Here is a 12,500-nt window from a genome sequence, read left to right as displayed (position 1 = left end):
AGACTCACATGTACTTTAACAGCCTTCTCTTCCAGTATGGATAAGGTATGAATAGAATCAACAATCTGAATATTAGTGCTTTTGAAAATAAAATATTCACCCAGGTATTCCATTGCTATCTACACAGAGTCAGTGGCCATTTGCAAAGCTGAATTGCTAGGGGCATTCTAGAGGAATGGGAACAGTTTCTTGTTGGTTTGTATTGCCTGGTATTTATAAAGCTACAGATCAATAATCTTCCCCACTTTTCTTGCCACCACATACCACACACATGCACACATGCATGAACTCTCAAAAAAGTGAATGTTTCTAATATTGACATCTACTGTTGGGTAGTGTTGTTGGCTCAGAATGGCTACTGTTTCCCACCCTCCAGGTGGCTGTGTTTCCGTGGTGGGTGAGTGATACCTATGTGTGCAGTTGGTAAAGCTCTTTGGCCTCCTTCTGGGTGAAAAGTGCTATACAAAGAATACAAGGCATTGTCATTATTATTTCACAACACTGCAGATCATTGCCCTAAAAGGAATGAGTAACATGGACATCTGCACACACAGACATATACACACATATATGTGCACATAATAACCCTTTTCTCCCTGTCCTCCATGTCCCCTCTTAGAACTACAATGTTGGGAGGATTCCCTGGAAGACAAAATTTACCAGGTTCTACCAGACTCTAGAAGCTGGTCAGTCCTCAACCAGGTGACAAATTGCCTTCAATTTGTATACTCTAGATTGTCCTCCACAAAGTCCAAACCCTTTTCCTGGCCTCTGTGTCACTCAGCCTGGTTTGTGCTTACTTAGTCTTAACCAGATATTTACACGATGGACTTTCCCTGCCTCCCCATCTTGCCCAGTTTTTGGCGCCGAATGAGGAGAAAACAGGCCTTCCACTTAAGGAGCACAGCCAGGGAAGGAGAAAGATAAAAGGCTGAAGTTGATACACAATTCAAAAGCAAACAGGAGGGAAAACAGAACTTTTCTTGTAAGGCCAAATAAAACATCAGTGAAGGAAACTGAAATGAGTTGGCCTGCAAAATGGGGCCAATGAAGCCACTTGGGCATCAAGCAGAAAATGAGCTGCGTGCAGGGAGTGGTGGAAGAGCAAGCGTGTTTTGGCAGCTTGTGAGTTCTCCATGGCAGAAAGAAGAACTTGTACATATGGGGGTGGGCAGGGGAGGGGTGGGGAAAAACACCCACCCCTAATAAACTAATCTCAGCTAATGTAGTGTTTATCAAGTTCCTGGGATAATGATACCATGTGTGTCATTATCATCATCAAAACCCAATCTATGTTTTAAAAAGTTACAGATGATTAACACAACATCAAGTTGATGCAAACAATTACTTAAAACCCACACACAGACACAGACACACATACGCACACACACACACGCATACACACACAGAGAACCAGGAGGTCCCAATATTCTGTAGAATGAGGGAGGCTGCAGCTGTAGGCCGACAGCTTTCATATCCTCATTTGAATAATGTGTCCTGAATCTGTCACTTTATTCATTCTCCTTATGCTCAGTGTACTCTACATCAACAACAAATTAAGTTGTAAATAAGAGACAATCATCACTTTTGTTTTTAAGCAGCTACTGCATAGAGAATTTCAATGTACGCTCCTTTTCGACAGGGGGAAAAAGAGGTGCTAGAGTTTGCTTTCATAAGCACAAATATGGGGAAACCAACAGAAACAAAAACAGAAACAGTTTACTGTTGCTGAGGGGAGGGAAAAACATTCTCTAAAGCACATCCATCCATTACCAGCTGAAATTTCTTCAAAGAAGCTACTCAAACATATAAAGACAGAGGCTAAGTTTTTCAGACTACATTGGAAACCCCTGCAACTTATTAACACCAGTCTTTCAGTCTTAATACACAAGTGGCATCTTTGCTTAACACACCTTTAGACAAAAGGACAAGTGCATTAAATCAATTATAACACAGGTGTAGGAATAAACCAATTCCACATTTGTCTCCATTAACTTCCGGGAGTTCAAATTACTGCCACATGCATAGAAACTGAAACAATTAAGAATAAAAAAAGTCCCTACCTTTACATCGGAGAAGTAGGTCTTCAGCATATTGGAGCTGGGATAACGGGTATAAAAAAACATGAGCTTTGCTTTTTTCAAGTGATTGGGTGACAATCCTTCCTGCATGTAGGAAGCAATTGGTTAAGGAAAAGAACTTCTGTAAGCACAAGGACTCCCACCTCCCTCCCTCCAGTCCCCACCTCCACAGAGTCTGGAGGTCCACCAAGCTGCCGTGGGAGTGCTGGAAGGTATATGACACTGGCTATGGATCTATTGCTAACTTGCTGCCCTTTGCTCAGTGACCGTCGCCTGTCAGAGGTTGCCGCATGCAATGATGAGGGTGTACAATTGAGTTGCAGAATCTTGCCTACTTTAGGGGGAAGATGGCAAAGTATTTTCCTTGCTTTAGGTTGATAGGCTATCTATACATTCACTTGTTGCTAAGGAGACAAATGCACCCAACATGTACTGCACAACTCTTGTCATAAGAGGTTTTTTTTTTCTTCCTTGCAATTACAGTTCTGTTTGTTCTTCTCTCCACACTCTGCAGTTTAGAGCAAATTATTCTACTAATGTACATGAAAATATAAAATGCATTATTTTGAACACTGTTATGCAAGTTTCACATTTTACCTTTCAGTGTTAATCTAATGGAGCATCTTGACTCACTTGCTTTTTATCTTATTATATCCTTTTAATTGTTTCCTTTTAAATGATAGCTAAAACTTGGGAAGAGTAGTTTTGGCATGGAGAGGACAGGGAGGGGGCTGCTGCTTTTGTGAAAGCCACGGTCCAAAACCAAATACAATTTGCCTGTCTTGGATTTATAGTTAACTCCTTTGAGAGTGACGCAGTAGTTGGGGCTAACAAATCAATACATGTGGGTTAGCAGATCAATAAATGGCCACTTACCCAAAATAAGAAGGCCTATTTATCTGGAAACATCATTACCTTTTAGATCTGTAAACAGCAGCAACTAAAACAGTTCCCAAGAGAATGTGAGGCTAACCATAACAATCCAGGCTTCCTGATTCTCCCCCAGATTCTTGGCACTCCTCAGCAGACTCAGAGCTGGGATGGCTCTGGTCACATCTGTGCCGCAGCCTGGCCCTGCCATTTCCTCAGCAAATTAATGGCTTTATAATTTATCAGAAATGAAGATGCACGTGGAGAAAATCAATGTGGTCCCCCACAAGGTCAATTAAGGGTCCTTCCTAGAAGCTTCTCTAAGGATTTTCTCTTAAAAGAGTGTCTGGGAAAAATAAGAAAAAAAAAAAGAAAAAGTGTGCATGTGTGTGCAAACACACACACACATATACAACTACCCAACAAAAATTTCACACCTGAGGCAAAAATGTTAAATAAACACAGATATTTAGGAAAGGTAAAGGTTTCCAAATGACCTTCATCAAGTCTAGCATGACTAATCTTAAGAATGGAGAGAAACCGGAAAGTTACTAGAGAAGCATAATCAAATTAATATGGATAAGCTCTTGACTACTTACAACAGGGTGTTTAACCAAATATTCTGCTGAGAATTTGTTCAATTAACATTCTCTTTAATATCCCATGCAATTTTAAAAAGATCACCTTGGTCTGTAAATAGAAAAGTTAAGTAGTGCAGGTTTTTTTCTTTCTTTCTTTTTTTGTTCAACTGAAAATAAACACTAAAGAAATAAATTTTGATTTTATATCTGTAAGCCAAAGCAGCTTAACTGAACTTGTGTTTTTGTTTGAGATTCTTAATGATTACAAAGACGATAATTTATGACTGACATACTTCTTGTGCCAAGGAGAGGGCTGAAAGGCCCTCCAGTAACCTCCATTAGACTGATACAGAAGACTAAAGGAGCCCAGCACACTTCAGGACCATCTGTCCAAATGGATAAGTGAAATAATAGTTGCAAGCTGTCTCCTACTGCCTTGTGATAAGAGTTTTAGGCAAGTCCAAACTTTGACAGACACTCTCAGATCTGGGTTCTAATCTTTTCTTTCAGATGGCTACATTAAGACAACACCATACATTTAATTAGAAGTCGCAAATCTTTTAAAATTTGGTTTCATACAAAATACAAAGTGTTTTTCTGCGTTTCTTAGATGAGCACTGAGCTACCAAAACTTCCTGAAGCTCTTAATACATCTAAATTATGCTAAGATGTTTTCGTTCTTTTTATCCAAAAACAGTAAAATATCCATTTTATTTTGATCAGTATTTAGAGGCTTTTTATCTAATAAAAATTATTCCAATTTGGATTTCTCAAGTTCATTTTTGCTTTAAAATGTTTCCTGTTGGTAATACTTGGAACTGATCAGTTGAAATGGAACACAGAATTAATCTTTATCTCTTGCTTATTGTGTAATTAAGATAAAATTCCCATAAAATATATGTTTCTAATAAACTATTAAAAATAACTAATGAAACATTTAAAAGGCAACAGTTAGATAATCCTTTTTTTCTCCTCAAAATAAATCTGAACTGACCAATTGGTTAATTTCCCTTTTAAGTGCTTGTGCTGAAAAGCAACTGTTCTTCCAAGAAAGCACTAGCTGTTTCCAGGATACTTACACACGCACAATGACTCATGATGGAATAGATTCAGTAAACATACAGCTGTACTGAACACGAGCTAAGCTCCATTCAAGGCCAGGAAAGAAAATGAGCACAAATAAATATTAAGGAGGTAAAGGGGAGTGGGGTGAGGGGGGATGGAACGCAAACAAGATCTGTCCCAGCAGCTCGTGTGGCTGTGCCTCAATTCTCTTAGCCATAGCTTTGTGAAGACAGATGACATTCAATTCTATGTGTAATGCAAAATAGACAATAACTGCTGAAACTTGAGACAGCTGCCAGGTGTAAAAAAAAAAAAAGAAAGAAAAAAAAAGAAAAAAAAAAAAGAAAAGATGATAAATCCATAAATTAATGAAAGACATCTGCTCAGGAATATAAAAGATCAGAGAAGCAGGGTACTGCAGCTGAACCTAAAGCAGTGTTCAAACAACCTGAGAATCTAAGTGTTGTCTGTTTACCAAGTACAATATAACCTTACCTAAACAGCAGCCACGGGAGGAGCAGCGGAGGCAGCAAAAAGGCAAATGGGAGAATAATAGGCTGTGAAAGCAGAGGAAGAAAATTCTTTTTTTCCAATGAAACTCCGGATTGTAGCTAGAGATTGTACGTGCTGCAGTTCCAAGCAAATGGGTTGAGACTACTTACATTTTCCAAAACATTTGAAACCTAAAGAATTTTAGTTCTGCCTTATTCCCTAATTTGCTAAGTTTCTAAGCAGTTTTCCCCCTAGAAACTAAAATAGGGAGGAAAGATCTAAACTCTCTCACATAATGATAGTGACAGAGCAAATTGTTACTCCCACTAGGAAGTTCACCATAATCGGAGGGATGTGTAGTGTATGGAAATTTTTTTTAAAATTTACTTACTTTATAATTTTTTTTCAGGGGAGGTGGGCAGTTTAGGAGCCCATAGTCTTTTAGTCTTTAATCTACATGTTTCACTCTAGCTAATATAAGTACTATAGCCTCCACAAGACTTCTAAAAATGTATAAGATCAACTTCTGTGGATTGTTTCAAATTTCAGAAATTCATTTCTAATCTATGTTTCCTGGTTGAATTTTAATTCCAAATTACTAAGCCATTTTCTTTTCTAAACTTCAAGTCTTTCTAACATTCTCCCTAAAAGTTGAGTAGAAAAAGCCGGCTGTTTCAGAGAATAGGCTCAATTTCTTTACCTGCACATCTTAACGGCTTATACTACTCCTCTTGTGCTTTAATTGGGTGCATGCAAATGTCTGGGGCCAAAACAAGGCTATTTTTCTTGAGATGCAAAGAGGATGAATGACAAGGAACATCATGAAGAAAAGCAATTGGCTGACTGTTTCTTTTGGAATTTGAATAAAACTTAATATTTGATTAAACAGATTCATTTGCAAAGATGCTGAACATATTTTTAAAATCCAAGACATGAGCCCTTGGAGCAGGTGCACTGAAATTCAGTTTAACTTGCACACACATTCACTATTTCCCTTCTACTAGATGGGATAATGAGGTAGTGTGTTCTGTCCTATAGAATGTATATGTTTAATGTGGTGAGCATAGAATGGGTTGATCTGATAAGCTGGTGTTCTTAATGGTTCTTATCTTGGCTACTTTGTTCAAAAAACAGATGGTACCTTTTGGAGTGGGAGAGAATTTTTCCTGAAGAATTAAATTATGTATAACAGTTTGGAAAGCCATGAACTAAAAATAAAACCCATAATAATAGCAATCACAGTGGTACCATTTCATTGCATTTCTGCTCATTTCTATTGATCTTTTCAAGGAATAACTGTACAACAGGTTCATATATGGCCCTGTATCCCTAAAATTGAAGTAAAACATCACTCACTGTGATTCTCAGAGATTTCTTCAAAGTAAAAGCTTAAGAACGTTGCCTTCGCACTATCAGTTAAATCAAGGGAAGAACACACCACCATACAGAGGTAGAGACAGGAGAAAAGTGGGCCCAATATCTATACAAACCAACAGATCCTCACTGGTTTCAGAATTGTGGGAACTATAGAAAAGGTTGTTTGCCTGTTTCACTCTTCCTGAGAAATAATATACCAATGAGATAAATGGTTAAAAGTGCAATATATTAATAGTATAGGGGGGAAAAGGAATAGGAACATAAAAGGCCAAAAGGTGGAAAATGTAATCACTAATTGCCACGAGAGGCTGACATTATTTAGCTATATGAAAGAAACAATTCTGGGTGTGAGCAGCTAACATTTCATATGAACATGGGTGTCTCCCAACAGAATCACCGCGCTTGACAGAAACTTATGTTGACAGGAGAAAGGAGAAGTCATTCTTCTGAAGAAGAAGCAACTATATTTTCTTTAAAGCCTTTGATACATATCAAAATAAAAGGAACTTCTTTCAATTCAAATCCTCAAAATTCCTCAGGGGATTTGGAGAGGTTGAGACAATGAACATAGCCAACACTTAAAGCATTCTAAAAGATTTTTTTCCTAGAAGACTAAACTTTAAAAAACATAAAGCACAGCCATAATCATAATGATCTGGTTATAATGAAAAGTCTAACTTAAAGAAAAACCATAAACTGGCATCTTGAACTAAAGAGCTTAGTGTGGACTTATAGGAGTTTTGAAACCTGCCATTAAATCTTTAAATATTCACCTAAATTGGCATGCGTGTCACTTTACTCTGTGTGTGTGTGTGTGTGTGTGTGTGTGTGTGTCTGTGAGAGAGAGAGAGAAAGAGAGAACCCACTATCACTACTACTTGGTTCAAAATGAAGTTAAGAGATCTCTGGGGTGCAATGGAGTCTTAGCCCTAGACATTAGCCTTACATGAACCTCTGAAGATGCTCTTTTTGCAAAGGGCACAAAAAAATTCCAGCCATTGTGTCTTCATACTTTGCCTTTCTCATCACCAACAGCGATATTCCAATCATTTCGATCAATATTTACTGCCTGCTTATAATATGTAAGGCATGGTGCTTGGTGCAGCTTTGATTCATGGCTGGTGGATTGAATTTCAGATTTTCAAAAGGTCAAAGTGAAATCAACAACTAAGCTAAAACTCCATTTCTATTTACATGGAGAAATCTCCCACATCTTTCTCTTCCCTTTCTGTTACAATGTTCTTCTCTTCTTGCTCAGTATAAGAGAGACTCCATGTTTAACTGCCCAAGCAGGTCTCATGATTGGGGCCCTAGTAGTTCACCCTATCAGAAATCTGCACTACTATCCTGGGAGCTGGCTTGAAGTATGATCTCCACTAACCAGGAAAACATATTTCCACCCATAGCTGAGACTTGCACTTACGTGGCAGCCTCTGGAGTGGGCTTAGATGCGAAAATGTCAATCTCTAGTCATCAAGACAATTGCTCAAAGTCCTAAATTTAGTCACAGCCAACTTAATTGCTAAATTTTATATCCATCTGGTTATTTATTATATAAGAAACATGCCTCCACCTGCCCCCAAATGCTACTATTCTACTACCCCCAAAAGACCAACGACCACAAGATTTTTAAAAATTTACAGAAAGAACCAATATACAGAGAGGAAAAAAAAATCTTCAGTCAAAAATAGCTGGAGTTCAGGATAGGCCTAATAAAAAATATATAACTGTTATCTCTACATAAAAGTCAGTTTCAGAATTTAAAAGAATCATAAAAAGAGCCATTTTTAAGTCGAATACAGCTGAGTTTTATATTTAATTGTACTCTCTCGCTTTCCAAAATAATTTGCTTTGTGTATGTTGGGACAAAAGATTTCTGTGTATGGCTGAACAGAGGTTAATCATGCATAGAGGCAGCTGCACCAGACCCAAAGAACAGACCTTGGGTGAACGAGAGAGACAGACCAATGCTGTCTGAATAAATCAGTACCTGTATATTTCCTTTAAAAAAAAAAGTCTCACTTAAAGATGAAAGAGAGACTCTAAGTCCCCATCCACATCCATTTTTCTTCCTCCTCAACCTCCCACTTACAAAGTGCTCTTCCTAAGATTTCATCAGGACATCCTTAAACGAACAGAAGCCTTGCAGATGGTTTACACTGAGAATTCTTCTTATGGGATCTTAGGGATCTGAAAACTGACTTTTCTCCCTATTGTGTTATAAAACTTACCACCTTTAAAAAATATCTGAAAGAATTCAATCAGTATTTACAAAGAGATTGTTTTCCCATCTCTGAATCTACTCTTTTTTTTTTTTTTTTTTTTAAGAGAGGGATAAGAAGATAATACAGGAAGAACAGCAGAAAAAAAACACTGCTGAGAAAGCACATATTAAATAGGAGCTCCTCGAGGCAGTGAACAACTTGTGGAAGCTGCAAAGATTGTTGGTTTAGTTTTAAGCTTTTCTGCAATCAGGAATGCCACACGCATGCTGATAAAAGCCTATTCCTTTGAATAATACGAAAGGTTGCCTTCTTAAGAAGATACTAATCTACATTACTCTAGATATTCTGTAAACCTAACCTTTTGGGAAACCTTTTTTGGCTTGTTTTTCTCACGAGGGGAAAATAAAAGGATATTGCACTTCCCGAATAAGGTGAGATTTCAGACATATCTTGAAGATCGCTGCACTCGGACTTTATGAGCGACAAGGAGAGCCCTTCGGCGGTGCTGGGCGGGTGTGCTGGTGAACAAGGGTGGTGGCTCAGGTGGTGAGATGACATCTTGGTCCTCAGACTCGTGGTATCCCTAGTTAAGTCTAAGGATTCAGGAGAGGCTCTGTCTTTTCCAGAGAAGGAGCCGGAGGGAGCACCTAATGGGCTCTGAAATGGATAGGCCATCAAGGGAAGGGGGAAGGGGTGGCGGAAGGTGGACGTGGTGAAGCCTGTGGTGGCAGAGAGAGGCGACTGGTGCAGGGGCTGGTGGTGGCCGCCAGCGGCAGGGCCGGAGGCAGACTGGTCAGAGGAGTTTTTGCGGACAACCAGGGGCAGTGCTTCTGTCTGGTCAGTGGAACTGGCCATCTGCACATTGCCAAAGGTGTCCAGGGGGTTCGGAATGATGACGTCGCCAAAGCACTGCAGGCGCTGGTTGGCGGTGTGGAAATTGTGGTTTTCCCCATTGACTGCAAATCTGGCCTGGGGGATCTGGAGAGGTGGGAAGACCTGAGGAACCTGGCGGGAGGGCTTGGCCGAAAAGACTTTGACCACAGTGTCCACAACTTGAGACATGGCAGTGTTCAGTTCCTGTTTCAAGGTCTCAGCCAAATGTTTGCCTTCCGGTTGTAAGGAGTTTGGCCCATGGTCTCTTTCTTTGTTGTTGCCTTCTCGCTTCGGTTTGTTTTCAGCCATTTCCTGCTCTCTGATCAGGGCTCGAGCTCGATCAATAAACTGTCCTGGGTCTAGCTCACACATCTCATTATCTGACCTTCCGACAGAGTCCTGGGCCCTGGCATCCAGGATCTCCGAGCGCATGCTGTCTTCAGACAGGTTACCATCTTCATCATTTTCCGAATCAGTGCTGTCATAGATTTGGTAGAACTTTTCCTGCAGCTGGCGCAGCTGTTTCTGCATGTCCTCCAGCTGCTGTTTCAGCTGTCGGCGCTCCTCTCGCTTCTGTTCTTTTCGGGCTGAAACCAGCTGCTGGAAACTCTGTTGCTGCTGCTGGGGAAGCTTTTGCTTGCGTTTGTTTTCTCTGTAACTTTCTCGGGGACTCACAGACTGCGGGGCCATCTCTCTTTCATTTTCATTGCCCCTTAATGCCACACTGGGGGAATGGCTCATACCCCGAATTATATTCTCAACCCGGGCGCGCTTTGCTCTCAGGTGCTCATCACATAAGCGATCCATATCAAACTGGCTCATAGTAGGCCTGCCAAAAGGGGAAAGACACTCTGGGGGGCTGTCTCTTGAAGAGTTGCTGCATATATCCTCCTGATGTACTTCGGAGCCTGTACTAGAGAGACCGCTGGCTTGGAAACTGGGCTCCGTGCCACCATTTTTGTTCATGTTATTTTTCAACAGCTGGGAAATTATGGTTGCTCCTGGAAAAGGCATCATGGCATCTTCATACGAGTTCGCCCTCTTCAGCAGCTTGCGGAGTACATTTGACTTTTCCCCATCTGCATGCTGCACCACTGAATACTCAACATCCTGCTCAGAACCTTGGGGATTCATGGCACTAAAAAACGTTGCTCTTGCCTTAGCAAAAAATGCAGATGCTGTCCCTACCGTCCTTTTCACTCCAATGTCAACTCTTCTCCTCTTGGTTTGCCGGCTTAAGAGGGCTGTGCTGTCATGGTCAGGCATCACTGGACGGTTATTGTGCCATCTTCAAAAGCTCGTCAGCTGGGCACAGCTCAAGAATCCCGGGACCCTGGCCAACAGAACAAAAGGACTGATGAATCATTTTCTTTAAATTTCTCCAAATTTCCTGACCTCAATCCTGAATCAAATGCAAAATGCATAGGCTCTGGGATTTATGGCACATTACAATTATTGCAATTTATTATGCACTCTGCTTGAAATGAAACATTTTTAAATATTTCTGCTCCACTGGTTTAAGATGGATTAAGATTAAAAAAAAAATAAAGCAAAAACTGCTTAAGCACCAGTAATATGATTCTCTTTCACAAATGCCTAAAATGATACTGTTTATCTTCAGAAGAAACAGTAGATTATAAGAACACAGCCTCTGACAACCAATTGATTAAATTTTGGGCATTGAGATTCGTATTATAAGGAAGATGAAAGTGCTCTATACTTAAGAAATACGGTTACATTTTGAGGCTGTGTGAAATTCACATGAAAAATTGCATTTCTGAATTACAATTATTGTGATTTCAATGCTATTAAAGGAAAAGGACTCTAAAATAAATGCAAATATTTAATAGACAGCTTTTATTCTTGAATTCTAAAATATTTTTGTCATACATAAAATGAGAAGGAGAACACCCTTATCAGCAGCATCTTTCAAACATAAATGGTCAGTTTAGCATTGAAATAAATGCACAATAGTCATTTTACAAGTCTGCTTATTTAGCTTAGCTATGCATTTTTTACTTGTAAAATCATACGTGAAGCTGATATCTGCTGATATATCTTAATGTAACTATAAGAATATTTATACATTTTCATAATGTCCTTTTAATGACAAATTATTACAAAGTTAGATTCACTGCAAAACAAGGATGTTACCACATTTTAGAAATCAATATGAGGAATAATAAATTATTGACCTAGATAAAGATAAATACATCTTCAGGACTAGTTTCCTTCTGTTTAAATCTGTCAAAATAAGATGTCAAATGCCCAAAGAAACTCTTTAACATACAAGATTTGTGAATCTTATTTCCTGTGCCAAATTAAAGGAAAAAAAAAAAAAAAAAACACTGAAAGAAGATTTATAAAGAAGACAGAAAATAATGTCCCTCAAATGTATAAGAAAGAGTATATTTCTTTGTATATGAACTTCCATTGTTTCTTGGAAACACAATATAAAAAGAGAACATCCTTTTTGCATTCATAAAAGGCACTTGACATATTGTGTAACTTATTAACTAGTGATGCTAATCCCAAATTTTGTAGACATATAAGATGTCACATCTTTTTGTTTATAAATAACATTTTATGAAGAAAATGAAAATATTTTTTTCACATTGGGTTTATCTAATATTAAACTTCACGTTTGCTTAACAGAGCACATCTTCACAATAACAGGGTCCATTGCCAAAGGCAGCGTGCAGAGTGTCTGGAACGGCTCCCATCTCTTTCGGTTCACCTGTAAAAACATCTACGTGCTCCCTAGGACTGCATCTGTGGCTAGCTTTAAAGAATGACTATCCATGCAAATAGGCATAATTTCAGCATGAAATAACCTGTAAAATTCAAGAAAATGCTCAATGCTTAGATGGCAACAATATGTATATTTTTTTAAGCGACAGTGATTTCATCATGCAATCTTTGCTCCTGGTTTCTAT

The 12,500-nt window shown here is 39.0% G+C and overlaps 1 protein-coding gene across 2 annotated transcripts in view; it reads right to left on the bottom strand.

The window, feature by feature from the left end:
* The window catches only part of PROX1 (prospero homeobox 1), a 53,413-nt gene that overhangs the window by 34,039 nt on the left and 6,874 nt on the right, over positions 1 to 12,500 (bottom strand). For both annotated transcript variants that reach the window (XM_011996157.1, XM_011996158.1), the window contains exons 2-3: positions 9,106 to 10,897; positions 2,064 to 2,171 (exon numbers count right to left, since the gene is read on the bottom strand). In XM_011996157.1, the coding sequence (XP_011851547.1) occupies positions 2,064 to 2,171; positions 9,106 to 10,830 (1,833 nt within the window). In that variant the 5' untranslated portion in view covers positions 10,831 to 10,897. The remainder of the gene's footprint in view (positions 1 to 2,063; positions 2,172 to 9,105; positions 10,898 to 12,500) is intronic.

This window comes from Mandrillus leucophaeus, unplaced genomic scaffold (assembly GCF_000951045.1).
Source record: "Mandrillus leucophaeus isolate KB7577 unplaced genomic scaffold, Mleu.le_1.0 Scaffold503, whole genome shotgun sequence".
In the NCBI taxonomy this organism is placed as follows: domain Eukaryota; kingdom Metazoa; phylum Chordata; class Mammalia; order Primates; family Cercopithecidae; genus Mandrillus; species Mandrillus leucophaeus.
Note: the sequence above shows the minus strand (reverse complement) of the source record. Positions and strands in the feature narration are given on the sequence as shown.